Source organism: Erinaceus europaeus, chromosome 18 (assembly GCF_950295315.1).
Source record: "Erinaceus europaeus chromosome 18, mEriEur2.1, whole genome shotgun sequence".
Classification (NCBI taxonomy): domain Eukaryota; kingdom Metazoa; phylum Chordata; class Mammalia; order Eulipotyphla; family Erinaceidae; genus Erinaceus; species Erinaceus europaeus.
The window spans coordinates 7,468,316-7,484,286 of NC_080179.1; the positions used below are offsets into that span (position 1 = coordinate 7,468,316).

General features: G+C 37.4%; 1 protein-coding gene across 1 annotated transcript in view; it reads right to left on the bottom strand.

Annotated features, from left to right (window-relative positions):
- FSIP2 (fibrous sheath interacting protein 2) overlaps window positions 1-15,971 on the bottom strand; it is an 83,539-nt gene that overhangs the window by 50,894 nt on the left and 16,674 nt on the right. Inside the window, exons 9-12 of the mRNA XM_060177611.1 lie at window positions 13,558-13,647; window positions 6,582-6,694; window positions 5,690-5,723; window positions 1,396-1,502 (exon numbers count right to left, since the gene is read on the bottom strand). Of these exons, the coding sequence (XP_060033594.1) occupies window positions 1,396-1,502; window positions 5,690-5,723; window positions 6,582-6,694; window positions 13,558-13,647 (344 nt within the window). The remainder of the gene's footprint in view (window positions 1-1,395; window positions 1,503-5,689; window positions 5,724-6,581; window positions 6,695-13,557; window positions 13,648-15,971) is intronic.

Sequence of the window (15,971 nt, forward strand, 5' to 3'; positions counted from 1 at the left end):
GAACAACAAAATTACATTGCTTGCAAAATCGTATCAGTTAGTGACGGTGAGAAAAGTCAGGTTTACAGCTACTAGTTAAAGGTCAATCTTGGAAGCAGGCCTTTCTAAAGATAGTAGTTGCAACTCTGCTATGTCAACTCTTCCTTATCTGTGGAGTACATTCATTATTAAGACTGTCAACTAATTCACTGGGACAAAATAATAGGTGTTGTTTTTAATTTTTACAAGATTTTGTTTATTTACTAATGAGAAAGATAGGGGAGAGAGAAAGAACCAGACACGCATTATAAGGGATTGAACTCAGAACCTCATGCATGCGCCACTTCCTGGACCACTTTTATTTTTATTTTATTATTTTTTTAACCAAAGAAAATAAGAGAGGAAGATTAAAGTTGAGGCCAGGGAACAACTAATCTAAATATATAGGGCTATAGCTTTCTAGACTGGATTAAAGACTCAAGCCTGCTCAAGTTTGTGGGAAATGCAGTGTAATCAACTTTAACTTTTTTTTTCTAAGTCTGAAAGGGATGATAAACTGTACATAATATTCTCAAAACAGGATATTGTACTTTTAATGCAACTTCTTCCCGCTAATTTTTTCATGTAGAAAGTCAAGAGGCAGAGAGACAGAAGCCATAACACTGAAATTCCCATCAGTGTGGCTCAAGTCTGGGCCGGTCATGTGCACTGTGACAAAGCAAGCACACTTTCTATCCAAATGAGCCATCTTGCCAACCAAAAGATCTTTTTTCCGTCAGCACCAGACAGGAGCTATACAGTGGTGCACTGGGTAAAGCACCAAAAGTATTATCCTACGTACTAGACAAAGTTTGATAAAATCTTAATTTCTTTTTTAAAAGTCACAGATACATAATGTTAATAAGCATGTTGTACTTTATATCTAAGAAGATTATCCTAAGATAGGCTTAACTATAACATGATTAATTTAATGAAATAAAGTTATTCTGTATGATCACTGCATGAACAAAGTGTTTTACCAATAATGTTCATAAAACTATATTTAGCGGGAGTCGGGCGGTAGCGCAGCAGGTTAAGCGCACGTGGCGCAAAGCACAAGGACCAGCATAAAGATCCTGGTTCAAGCCCCCGGTTCCCCATCTGCAGGGGAGTCGCTTCACAGGCGGTGAAGCAGGTCTGCAGGTGTCTGTCTCCCCCCCCCCCCGTCATCCCCTCCTCTCTCCATTTTTCTCTGTCCTATCCAACAACAACAGCATCAATAACAACAGCAACAATAATAACTACAACAATAAAATATGGGCAACAAAAGGGAATAAATAAATAAATATTGAAAGAAAAGAAACTTAAATTAAAAAAAAATAAAAAAACTTGTACTTAGCTTATTATTTGCATATAAGAAGTATAGATATTACACACCTCATCTTTCTGAGAATCAAAATAAGACTTTGAAAATTTATAAAATACTTTTGTGGGTGAATTTTGAGGTGAAACCTTTGGCTCTTGATTTGAGATGTTTACAGTGCCTAGAGAAAGAATAAATGCTGTTAAGTAAATGTGGAACTACTGGAACAAAGTTCAAAAGTTATTATATACAATTAGCTGTTCTCCACGAGAATGAGCTTCCACATCAACTGATCATCATACTCAGGAATTTGGGCTGATTATCTCCAACAATAACAAGACCTTTCCAGTGACATATCACTGTTTTTAAAGACAAGTTTTACATGGATAACTTCTCATGTTGATTTTTTTTTTAATATTTGCAACTTCTGCAAATTCATGTGGTGTTTTAAAGGGCCAGCATGAAGTCACTCAGGGACCAACTCACTATTGTCACTTTCTACTGTAGAAGCCACAGGTTCCTGAGCAAACACCAGGGAACCATTCGGAGGAGTCAGGGAACTCAACTCTATACTCTTATGGCATCAGGGTAGTCTACTCTAAAGTGTTACAGCTGCTGTACAGACCTGGCAGTTCGGATCAGACTGGGAAGGGAAGTGACTTTGACCTCACCATAGAATCCTACTTTCAGAATCCGTCTGGGAAGAGGGGGAGGTCTGGTATCCCCCTAGACTAGGGTTGTGTTTAAAGACATCAGACACCATAGTTCTACATCACTCTTCAAAATTCCTCCCCTCCCTTCACAACATGCACATAGATACAAAGCAGAACCCAGCACCACCTGTGGGCAGCAAAACAGTTGAGTAAAACTAGGAAAGCGCTGGTTCTGCAAAACCAAGATGTGGGTGAGAAACTTAATGAGGCAAATCCAGACAAGCTCTGAAAGAATATGGGATACACATGGTCAGGAAATCTGAAGAAATCTGGGGAAATGGATTCAAAATTGAGAAATGACTTCAGAAATTCACTTGATAGGAAAATGGAAAACTCGAAAATCGGGTATGAAGGACACTTTGAATGCACTCCACTCTCAAATAATGAGTCATGAAAGCTGACTTACCAACTTAGAAGAGAGTATATCAGAAATAGAAGACAAACTGACCACTCTTTGTTTTTAATTATTTCAAAAATTCATTTATTTATTATTGGGTAAAGACAGAGAGAAGTTGAGAAGGGGTGAAAGAGAGGGAGAGAGACAGAGAGAAACTTACAACTCTACTTTGCCATTTGTGAAGCTTTCCCATTGCAGGTGGGATCCAGGGGCTTGGATCCAAGTCGTACTGCACTATAGTGCATGTTCTTAGCCAGGTGTGCAACAGAGCCCCACTGACCACATTCTTGGACTTCAGAGGAGGAGGAGAAAAAGGTTTGAAAAGGGAGTTGGGTGGTAGCACAGCTGGTTAAGCGCAGGTGGCACAAAGCGCAAGGTTCGGAGTAAGGATCCCGGTTCAAGCCCCTGGTTCCCCACCTGCAGGGGAGTCGCTTCACAGGCGGTGAAGCAGGTCTGCAGGTGTCTGTCTTTCTCTCCCCCTCTCTGTCTTCCCCTCCTCTCTCCACTTCTCTCTGCCCTATCCAACAGCGAAAACATCAATAACAACACTAATAACTACAATAATAAAACAAGGGCAACAAAAGGGAATAAATATTTTTAAAAATTTTTTAAAAGATTTAGGAAAAATGAGACTATTCTTTGAAGGATTGAAGACTCTATCAGAAAACCAAATATCAGAATTATAGGGGTTTCAGAAGGAGAGGAGAAAAAGGATGAAGCAGAAACCATATTCAAAGAAATAATTGTTGAAAATTTTCCAAGTTTGGGATATGGTCAGGATATAGATTTCAGGAAGCAGAGATAACTCCCAAATTACTAAACCCAAATGGGCCTATAACAAGACGCATCACTGCGAGACAATCAAAAGTCAAGGACAAAGAAAAAAAAAATACTATCTTCTAGGGGAAAAAAAAGATCGACTCATAAAAGTACCATAGTCAAGACTTGCATCAGAGTTTTCTCTAGGAATCATGTAGGCCAGGAGAGACTGGAGTGGTATATTAAATGTTTTAAAGATTAAGCACTACCAGCCATGCATACTTTACCCTGCAAGATTATCATTCTGATATAAAATATGAACTAGCACTCAATAAGGTACCAGGCATAAGAAAATAAAAAAAGAAAACTAAAGGTGATTGCTGGTAGTACACTGCCACAAAGAAGGAAACAAGGACCATTTAATTCTCAACAAGGTGACACAAAGTATAACAGACCCAAGAACACAAGCCTTAGAAATATGAGACAACTTTAGTATGGGAGAGATAGGACAGATGAATAGAAAAAGTTCAAGCAAGCACAGAACTGAGACGAGAACAATAACTTTAAAAAATCACTCTTAGGTGTATTTAAATATACTTATATGGTTATCTACACACTACTTTTATGCATATCACATTCACAGGCATACAGTATGTTTTCTGAACGTCACTTTCTTTTTAGTACTTTTTAATCTTCCTTCCACCTTTGTTTTTCTCATTTTTCATATCATCTATAGTACCTTGAGTTTCTTTAATTTGATATTTGTGGTCAAAGACTCTTGTTACTATAGTTTATGTCTGTCCCTCAATGGTCTGCATTTCTCTGAAAGATAACTACTGAATGGTTTCACTCATATGAGCCATATAAAGAACTAAAACACATAAGTTTGTTAAAAAGTAAAAAAAGAAGGGGGTCAAGCAGTGGCACACCTGGTTATGCACACACATTACAGTGGCAAGGACCTGGTTCAAGTCCCTGGTCCCCACCTACAGAGGGAAAGCATCGTAAGTGGTGAAGCAGGGCTGCAGGTGTCTGTCACTTTCGCTATGTTCCCCCCCCTCAGTTTTGTCTATCTCTATCCAATTAAAATTAAAAATAAAATAAAATAAAATAACTAGTCAAATTGTCACTAGGATTTTGTGAAAATTATGGTGGCTACCTGACGGGGTTGGTGAGGAAGCCAGTGAGGTGGGAGGGTAGGGCACAGAGCTGTAATCCTGGGTAAGGTTTGGAACTTTACCTTTGTAATCTTATGAAAAACACTATTATTAAACCACTAATTAAAAAATTTAAAAAGTAAGTAGATAGCCTAAATAGGCCAATCACTAGTGCAAAAGATGAAATAATAATCAAAAGTCTTCCCAAGAATAAAAGCCGAGGGCCAAATGGCTATAATAAAATATAAAAATGTAATAAAAATAAGACTTTCATCAGATAACTAACATCCTTTCTCCTCAAACGCTTACAGAAAATTAAAATGGGTGAAACACTGCCAAACATACTCTATGAGAAAGTATCACTTTGGGGACTGACAGTATCACAGCAGGTTAAGCACATGTGCACAAAGCATAAGGACCGGCATAAGGATCCTGGTTCGAGCCCCCGGCTCCCCACTTGCAGGGGAGTCGCTTCACAAGCGGTGAAGCAGGTCTGCAGGTGTCTGTCTTTCTCATCTCCTCTCTCCATTTTTCTCTGTCTTCCCCATCTCTCTCCATTTTTCTCTGTCCTATCCAACAATAGCATCTATAACAACAATAACAACAAGGTCAAAACAAAATGGGGGAAATGTTCTCTAGGAGCAGCGGATTCTTAGTGCAGACACTGAGCCCCAGAGAGAACCCTGGAGGCAAAAAAAAAAGAAAAAAGGAAAAGAAAAAGTTGGGGGCTGGGTGTGGTGCACCAGTTAAGTGCACAGAGTATGAGGTACAAAGACCTGAGCAAGCATCCCGGTTCCAGCCCCCGTCTCCCCACCTGCAGGGGAGTCGCTTCACAGGCGGTGAAGCAGGTCTGCAGGTGTCTGTCTTTCTCTCCCCCTCTCTGCCTTCCTGCCCTCTCTCAATTTCTCTCTGTCCTATCAAAAAAACAAAACGAAATAAAGAAAAGGAAATATCAGTTGATCCCCCAAACAAGAAAGAGCTATGTCAAAAAAGAAAACTATAGACTTAAAACTATAGACTTATAGGACATAGACACAAAGACTCGTAACAAAAACAACAATTAAAGAGAATAATCCATCAAGACCAAGGGAGAATTCATCCCTGGGAAGTAGAGATGGTTCAACATTTGCATATCAATAAATGTAATACAACTCATTAGGAACAACAAAACAATAAGTTACATGTTTATATCAATTTATACTGAAAAAACATTTGACAACAGCCTTTATTTTCCAGTATTATCATGGTTTTTATAGCTATGTAAGACCAATAATTTAAGAACCATAAAGCCAAAATTGTATACCTACAAGTAACAAAATTATGAGTATTTATCTTTACTTACCTCTTGAATCAATAAAGCTTGATTTTTTAGCTACCTATATAGAATAAGGTTGAACAGGAAAAAAATTAGAACAGTCCTTAATCAGAAAGAGTTTCTAAGCCTTCTAACAACCAATCCCATATATACATTTTTTTTCAGTGCTGATTCCTTGGTCAAATTAATGAATAAAGAGATAATTTTACTACTTTACCCTTTTCTAATGAAAGTTGTCTCAGAGACAATGCATATTACCAACCTCCTAGGATATTTTGCACAGAGATCTCAAACTTAACTAGTTATAAAACTGACTTCAATATGTGACGATTCCCAGACTTGCTTTTCTAAGTATTCCATATTTTGTTTAAAAGCACAATGCTCCATTCAGTGTTCGTTTAAAATACTTAGAATTATTTGTTTTAGGGAAATGAAATCCAGCCCATTCTGGTACAATCTAATGCTTACCGCGCACAGCAATTCAACTCTGTCACTGCAGGATTTATCACAGCTGACTTGTACGTTATTGTAACTGAGCGTGTGTTGACTTGCTCCACTAGATAGAATCCTTACAAAATGTTATTAAGTCTTGTTTATCTTATCTTTGTATCCTATGTAACCCGGTTTCTATATGTTTTATTTCCTTCTGGATTATTTTAGGGCTTGGTCGATCATAGATGTTCTATAAACATTAGCTATTACTATCATTGTGATTATTAAATATTTGTTTGAATTAAGTTTCTACCAATCTGTAAAATAAATGTAGCCCAGAGGTAACTCAATACTTTCAGGGAGAGTGATCATCTTGTGAACAGGCCTGAAAGTCCTAACCCATCAATCCATGTCATACTGACAAAACTGATTAAGTTGAAAGCTATGATCAATTAATAAACATCTTATAAAACTTTTAAAAGTCTACCTTTTCAGTGCCATTATCCGGGATATCTGACTGATAAACAACTGTAGTTGTTGAGTGCTTGGCAACATTCTTTGAACTATTTCGAGGGTCATAAATGTTATTTACCATAGGTCCTGAAAGTAAATAAAAGCGAAACACTATGTTACATGATTGAAAAACAATGAACTATTTTCATTTAAATTGAAATGTCCGATGACTTTACAAGTATCACCAATTTTAAAGTCATAACACTTATTTTAATTAGTAATTAATATTGATTTACAAAATTATAAGATAACAGAGGTATTTATTGTCCTCCCCCACCAGAGTTCTGTGTCCCTAAGTCCTCCAATGGAAACTTCAGTAGTTCTCACAAGGTCACATGTATGGGTTGATCATTATTTCTATTACTATCTATCTACATTTTATGTATTTGCCCATTTTTATTAGTGATTTACAAAATTACAAAGTAACAGGGGTAGAATTGCCCTCATCCCTCGTCATTCCCAACACCCAAGCTCTGTACCCTCATTTTCTCCATTGGAAACTTCAGTGTTTCTCCCAAGGTCACAGACACAAGTTGACAATTATTTCTCTATCAGTCAATCTCTCTATATTTTTGCCCTTTTTTTCTAAGGTCCTTCTTTTCAAAGTTACACCTATACTGATTTCTACTTCCCAGGGCCCCTCCTTTTTCCCTCTCTTCTCTTCATGCCCTGATGGAATTCAAGATCAGTTTCATTTTACCCTGACATGTCTCCCCCAATGGGAGTATGGGCCAAAATTCTTTTATGGGGTGCAGAAGGTGGCCACCAGGGTTATTGCTGGAGTCCGGTGCCTGCATTCTTGGAAGTTTTTCTTTCTACTTATATTAAATAGGAGAGAGAGAATTGAGAGGGGATGGAGATTAGAGAGGGGGAGAGCAAGAGACACACCTGCAAACCTCCTTCACTGCTTGTTAAGCATTCTCCCTGCAGGTGGAGAGTGGGGGCTCAAACCCAGGTCCTTGTGCACGGTAACGTGTGCTTTACCAGGTGTACCACTGTCACTGGCCCCTTTAAAGTTATAACTACAATCCAAAAGCCTTTTATTCACTTATGACCCATTCCTATCACACTTCTATTCCTGAAAATACTGCTCTGTATCTCTCACAAAAATAAAAAGTTTCTAAACTTTTGTTTCTATTAAATCATATTTTATGTAACCCTTTTTCTTTTGCTCAATATGTTTGAATGAGATTTTCCTTTTTATTTATAGGAAGTATTCATTATAGGAATAATTTCTTATTCTATTGTTAAGACTGTTTCCAGTTTAGGCTTCCTACAATAAACTGTCATACATAATCATTTGAGTAGACATGTATTTTTATTTCTTTTTTCAATATTTATTTATTCCCCTTGTTGTTTTATTGTTGTAGTTATTATTGATGCTGTCGTTGTAGGATAGGACAGAGAGAAATGGAGAGAGGAGGGGAAGACAGAGAGGGGGAGAGAAAGACAGACACCTGCAGACCTGCTTCACCGCCTGTGAAGCGACTCCCCTGCAGGTGGGGATATGGGGGCCTGAACCGGGATCCTTATGCCAGTCCTTGCGCTTTGAGCCACCTGCCCTTGACGTGCTGCGCTACCGCCCAACTCCCGTATTTTTAGTTCTTAGTATAGAAAGGCCTGAGCCATATGGTAGGTACATCTTTAATTTTGGAGAAATGATTTTCAAAAGTATTTGTACCATTTTGTAGGTGACTCAGTAGTGCGCCAGTTACCATTTTTTAAATATACTGTTAACACTTAGTGAGAAGGAGAAAATAGAGAGCAATGAAAAAATCAAAGAAGTAGGAAGAAGAAATAAAATAAGCTGAGCTTTTAAGTTCAAAGAGAAAAGCCACATTACAAATAAAAGAAGATTCCAATTTTAAGTATCATGAAAATTAGGAAGAAAAAAAAACTACTACACAGTTGGTAGATAACATTAAATACTGAAAAAAAACACACAAAGAAGTACTATGAAAAATGTATGATAATGTCCTTAAAAATTTATCTGTGGTGATCCAGGAAGTGGCACAGTGGATAATGTGTTGGGACTCTCAAGTCCAGTCCCAGGCAGCACATGTATCAGAGTGACGTCTGGTTTCCTTCTTCTCTCTCTTCCTATTTTTCTCATTAATAAATACATGAAATCTGTGAAGGGTAAACTTTTTGCAAAATGCAAACTAATAACTCACTTATGGATAAATAGGTACTTCAGACAACTATTTTCTATTAAACAAACTGGCTATGTAGTCAAAATCATTCCACGAGTAGTTACCCCACTTCTGAATTATGCCCCATATTTAAGAAACTAATCCACATTTTCCAAAAAATGGAAGAGTGAGCTCTTTGTCTTAACTTATACCACGAGACCAGAATTATACTAACATCAAATCATTAAAAGATCTTAAAAGAAAACCTCCAGCTTTCTAGACCTTTTTCCAACTCTGACACCATCTCCCCAGAAAATAACTTGGGTTCACCTGCATATTAGATGTCAGGTAAAGGCAAAAACTAGTAAAGTCATGTGCCCCTTGGAATATACTTAAAATAGACCTACCGGCTTTTTCCAAAACAGAGACCCCAGATCTTCACCTGTAATATTCTTGCCTTTAGGTTCATGATTAGTCAACAATTTATTCTGCTTTATATCTTAACTATTTTTCAACCACTAGGTTCCAGATGATAGCATGATGCCAACCTGACTTCCCTGGGCAGATGGCTCCACCCATAGGTCCTGGAGCCCTGCTTACCCAGAGCCGTGCCCCATCAGGGAAAGAGAGGTAGGCTGGGAGTATGGATCTACCTGTCAACACCCATGTTCAGCGGGGAAGCAATTACAGAAGCCAGACCTCCCACCTTCTGCACCCCATAATGACCTTGGGCCCATACTCCCAGAGGGATAAAGAATAGGAAAGCTATCAGGGGAGGGGATGGGATACGGATTTCTGGTGGTGGGAATTGTGTGGAGTTGTACCCCTCTTATCCTATGCTCTTGTCAATATTTCCATTTTATAAAAAAACATCATTCAGTATTTCTCTGACGAAGATGAATAAACTGTAAACAACAAAAATTGACTTTAACAATATGTAACTCAGTTGAGCAATGAATAAATGCAATTTATCGCAAGAATGCAGATTTGGTTTAATATTCAAAAACAAGTCTAGGTAATTTTCTACACGTAGAAGAATATCCATTCAGTGGAAACTAAGATAAAAATTAACCCCTATCTGTGACAAAACCTTTTAGAGACTGTCCTCTGATAAAAACTTTCTTAAGTACAAGCAAGAAATCTCAGCTAGAAAGGAGCATGATTTCTTGTACACAGGACCCTGGGGGAAGCCAGACTCCTACTACAGTGGAGGAAGCCTTGATGCTGGTGTATTTCTCTCTCTCTCTCTCTCTCTTTTCTATCTAAAAAAAAAAAAAAAAACAAACAACAAAAGAAACTTGGGAGTGGTAAAGTTACTCTGATGACAAAAACAAAAAAGAAAAAGAAAGAAAAAGAAAAGGAACTATTTCCAAATCTTTAGAACTAATACCCTAACTTACATTGATAACCTGTTCCTTAAGTTTTAAACAAGATGATCATACAGAAAAATCACCATCACATTCAACATTCTCCTGGAGATGCTCTCCAACAGGACAGGAAAGTAACAGTGAGTCCAAAACCAACTTTGTGGAAATGGGAAAACTGGATCTAAAATTTAATCTACAGAAATGCAAACAAACTGGGATCTGGGTGGTGGCACAGAAAGTTAAGCGCACATGGCAGAAAACACACAGACTGGCTCAAGGATCCTGGTTCAAGCCCCTGGCTCCTCACCTGCAGGGGAGTCACTTTACAGGCAGTGAAGCAGTTGTGCAGGCGTCTATCTTTCTCTCCCCCTCTCTGTCTTCCCCTCCTCTCTCCATTTCTTTCTGCCCTATCCAACAACAATGACAGCAATAACAACAACAATAATAAATGACAATAAACAACAAGGGCAACAAAAGGGAAAAATAGAAAATAAGGTTAAACAAGAAATGCAAATTTCTTCAATTAACCAAGTAAAGCTAGAAGGGTAGCAAATATTTGAGAACTGTCAGATTTCAAGACAATAGTCAATAAGTAAATAAAGTAATAAAGAAAGCTACAGTAATTAGCAAGAGAATACTGTAACTTTATAAGGATAGGAAGTATGCCAATAAAACACAAGACAATCTCTCCCTTTCTACATATATATCTTCATTAAAAGTACCAGAATAACGTTTACGCACAAGCTATAAATAAAAGTTATATGGAGAAGCTACATGAGTTAAAATACCTACAATTTTTGAAGAAAGAAAGACCGGAGAATCAAGACAACATATAATTGGTGAAGAAACAGAAACACTGATTCTTGGAACAGAAGGTGAAAACGGAGGTCAAAGACAGAAAAACCAGTACATCCTAATCTGAAAATGACTTGCATTCTGAACCTACAAAGAACTTCCAGAACTCAATAAGAGAACTACCCAACCAAAAATGAGCAGAAAGCTTCAGCAGATTATTAATGAAGCAGAATTCACAAAAGACAAACAGCAGATGGAAACCCATTTACCATCATTCATCATCAGGAAAATAAAAAGCACAATATGATACCACTACGTTACCAGAATGCCTATACTAATAAATGCTGACAATGCCAGTGGTGACAAAGATACACAGCAAATGACACTCTCCTGCACTGCTGATGGGGAGGAACGTCACAGTAAAATGAATAATATGTGTGTGCCATTGTAGCCACTTCGAAAACCGCGCGAGGACTCCTCCTTTGTAAACATTAAGTATACTCTCAACTACACAAACTGCTGAATACTGCTATTTTTATACTTTCTGTGACAGGAATCCAAATGTCTTCCAGTTTGCACATGCAAAACAGACTCTGGTGCGTACATACAATGGATGGTTACTCAGAAATAAAAGAGAGTAAACTGTTGACACGTGCAGTTAACTGACATGATTGCAAAGGCATGGTGAGTAAAAGTAGCCATTACCAAGTGTCAAATACTATATAAGAACCTCTGAAGGGGGAGAAATATAGCAGTAGAGAACACATCAGTAGTCACTGGCGGTTACTCATGGGGTAGAGGAAGGTGAGACTTCAAAAGGCAGTTTTTGCAGCATTAGGCCTATTCTGTATGTGTGTGTGGAAGAAAGATCATACAAGTCTACACATGCCAAAATTATGAAAATGTACAGTTTCAGTTTCGCTTTAGAGAAATTTGAAAGAATCATCTATTTATCTGTCTATCTAGATATCTTTTTAAACTATCTTTTTGTTTATTTATTTTCCCTTTTGTTGCCCTTAGTTTTTTTTTATTGTTGTAGTTATTATTGTTGTTGTTATTGATGTTGTCATTATTGGATAGGACAGAGGGAAATGGAGAGAGGAGGGGGAGACAGAAATGGGGAGAGAAAGACACCTGCTTCACAGACTGTGAAGTGACTCCCCTGCAGGTGGGATCTGGGGGCTTGAACTGGAATCCTTGACCAGTCCTTGTGCTTTGTGCACGTGCGCTTAACCTGGTGCACTACCATTGACTCCTTCTGTCTGTCTGTCATCTATCTATTATCTCAAGACCAGAGACTATACAAAATTTGGGGCTTTGAACTCTGCTTGGAGAGTGTTTAGGCTACTTACGTGTTCAGTGATGGAGTGGAGCCCAAGAAAGTTTGACTATGGTGAACAGAAATGAAGAAAACTTCTAACAATACACAGGGATGATGATACCACCATTGTACATTTCTAAAACTCACGAAATATGCAGAATAATCCACTTAGAATAAACATAAGTACCAGCTCTTCCTTCCAAATATTTATCAATATACTTCAAATTTCATCTTTTAACAGAGTATGTTAATAATTTAGTTTTATTGTCTATATTTAATCACCTAGGGTGTCATGATTTTGTGTGTTGTTAAAACCCTTTGTTGCCATATATAAACACTTTGGAATTTAAAAATGAGGCCCATCAAGTTTAAAGTTTAGAGATGAATTAACTCTACATGATTCTGAGAGTAGAAGACAGGTCAGATAGAAGGAATCATGACAAGCGAGAGAAGGCAGAAAGAGAAGGATGAGTATGGGATGATTTCACTCATGAACAGAAGCTGAGGAGTAAGAACAAAGGGTTTGCGTTTGCTGTATTGCATCAAAGTAAAGGATCATGGGCCAGGGGTGGGGAGTGGTATGCAGGTCAGAGTTCAAGATGGTGGAATGAATCCCTCTTCGATTTTAAAGGAGAGATATATATATAGATATATATTTCTTGGTATTATCTTTATAGATAGAGACAGCCAGAAATCAAGAGGGGAGGGAGTGATAGACAGAGACACCTGCAGCCCTGTTTCACTACTAGCAAACTTTCCCCCTGTAGTTGGGGAGTGGGGTCCCAAATCTGGGTCCTTGTGCACTGTGACATACGTGCTTAATTAACTAGGTATGCTTAATTAACCCTGAGTCTTATAATTTTCATAATGTGTTACGTGAAGAATTTTTAAGCTATCATTTGAGTACCTGGTATAACTTAGTAAATTCTAAAAGACAAAGTGCAATAACATAAGGTAAAAAATAAAGGAATACTTCAATGAAATACATTGTAATATTATATTTAGTGTACTTCATGTTTGACCCACTTCAGAGTTTTCTCAAATTGCTTTAAGCACTAAAAATTATTTTCAATTTGTTAGGCCTCATGTACTTTTCATTAATGCCAATAGGGCATTTAATTTTTCCCACAATGATCATATAATGTTAATATAATCAATAACTAGTAAATAAACTTTGAAAGCAAGAGGTTGTGTCACTGCTGGCAAGCATTACTCTGAATCTGACATTTGATCACAGGTATCAGAGAACTTGTCAGCATTTAAGAGAAAGAGGTCATCACCAAGCTTAGTTTCTCTGCAAGCTACTATTTATTTTTTATCACAATATATAATTACCAGGTATTCCTTTATTTGCTTTTGTGTTGCCAGCAGTATCAACTGTCTTTACTTCGTCGTGAGCCTTCTTTTTCTTCTTTGGAGGAAAAGCTTAAAGGAATATAAGGAAATTTTAATAAAAGCAATCATAAGACTATCCTTTCATGCCCAAGAGGTAGTCAGCCATATGTTAATTTATGCATCAGACTGTGAGAAGGCATTAGAGAAGATGGAAAGATGTGTAATCAAGGAAAAGACAATTACTCTGGAAATATCATCCCTTCAACTTAAGAAATATAAGCCTAAGCGCATAGAATTTTATTCTGGAATATATATATATTTTTCTATCCAATAATCCATAACATATATACACATTTTACATTTGCATAAACACACAAATCATATATACAAATACACATATATGTAAATAAATGTCAATGCAAGGATTGGCACATACGTTCCATATGGCATATACACTACCAAGCACTGGGTATTGTGTGAAATATGAAAGTGGCAGTAAAAGTATTGTGGTAATTAATATGGTAGTTAAGAGCATTGAAACTGGGTCAGCGAAACAGCTCTGCTTTGCCCTTCTTGCAACCCAGGTTCCACCTTTCATCTTTCCTTTTTTAAAAATTTTATTATTATTTATTTTCCCTTTTGTTGCCCTTGTTAATTTTTTTATATTGTTGTTGTAGTTACTGTTGTTGTTGTTGTTGTTGGATAGGACAGAGAGAAATGGAGAGAGGAGGGGAAGACAGAGAGGGGGACAGAAAGATAGACACCTGCAGACCGGCTTCACTGCTTGTGAAGTGAACCCCCTGCAGATGGGGAGCCAGGGGTTCAAACCTGGATCCTTAAGCCGGTCCTTGGGCTTTGCACCACGTGCGCGCTTAACCCGCTGCACTGCCGCCTGACTCCCAAGTACAGTTTCTTTCTGTCTCCAGTTTGCACTACATAATAAGGGAGAATTTTACAAAGTCTAGTAAGGAACCAAAGGAGAAGGGATCTTTCAATTGCTATTATTTAAAAAGACTTGAGGGCCAGCAAGATAGCTTATTTGACAGGATGCTGTCTTTCCATGGATGTGGCCATGATGTCAACCCAGTCACAGGATAATAAAGTGCCACTGTCTCATGGGGATGTTCTGGTGCTATGATCTCTGTCTGTCTGTCTGTCTTTATCTGAAAAGTTTAAAGTAGTTAAAATGTGCATGTGCAAGACCCAGAGATGAAAATAAACAAATAAAAACACACAAAGAAGAGAGAGAGAGGACTTCACAGTTTCGTTTATAGTGAATGTTCAATAATTACAGAAAAAATGAGCACATTATTCCAGACCGAGAAGTCGGTAAAGAAGAGTAGCACCAGAGTAGGAACTGTAACTTGTGTTGTAGGAAAGGTCCATAGTACATCACTGATTGGACAGTGAGTTAAAGCGTACTATAGGGTACAGCATTCGTGCTTTCTGTAGGAATTTTATTGGAGTGTTGATTTTACTTTTAGATGCTGAAACTGTGGTTCAAATAGGTTAAGCTATATCCTTACTACAACTTATTCTTCATTAAATAGGTAAAAGTTGATATATACTGTGTTTAAGGCACAGATATTTCATATATATATATTTATATTTCATATATATATATATATGCCTTATTATATTCCTTAAAGAAGCTATGAAATATGTGTGCTAGTTTTAGTATTTTAACAAAATGGAGGTATGAATATTAGATGGCAATTTAAAAAGACTTCCTTCAACTTTCACCAATATTTATTAGCATAAGAGAAATGATAAAATGACAGTTGATCAACAATATGTAGACAACCAAGAGACTACTAAGAACAGAATTTGAACTGAGATCTGCTATCAACACAGGCCGCTGCCCATAAGAAAGTTGTAGTAAAAAGAATATGCAGCTGTCACTTTTCTCTGATCTCTAGCTGGAACGGATGTTTCCCATGATAATATGACAATTGTGAAGGGATATAAGGTACCTGACCACTTTATAAAGTCTCAAATCCATCAAAAAAAAAAGAAATAAGTAATTTTGAATTTAAACCAGCAATTTGATATATATATATATATATGCATATATATATATAAAACATATATATATATATATCACCTCTAGATGCCTTTTTCAAATAGTATCAAATATAGTTAAGAGTTGGTGGTTTGGGTTGGACTCTAGATGGTGTTGAGTGATTGTCTTGGGTTGGACTCTAGATGGTGTTAAGTGATTGTCTAAGAAGTCTGATCTTTAGAAGTAGTAAGGGTGCAGATAGAGGGTCAATGAAAAAGTTCAATTGGGTAGTGTGCTGCTTTGCCTTGTGCTAGAACCCGGTTTGAGCCTGACTCTTTCTGTACTGAGGAAAGCTTCAGTGCTGTGGTTTGTTACCTCCCCCACTCCCCCCCCCCATCTATCAAAACAAAAT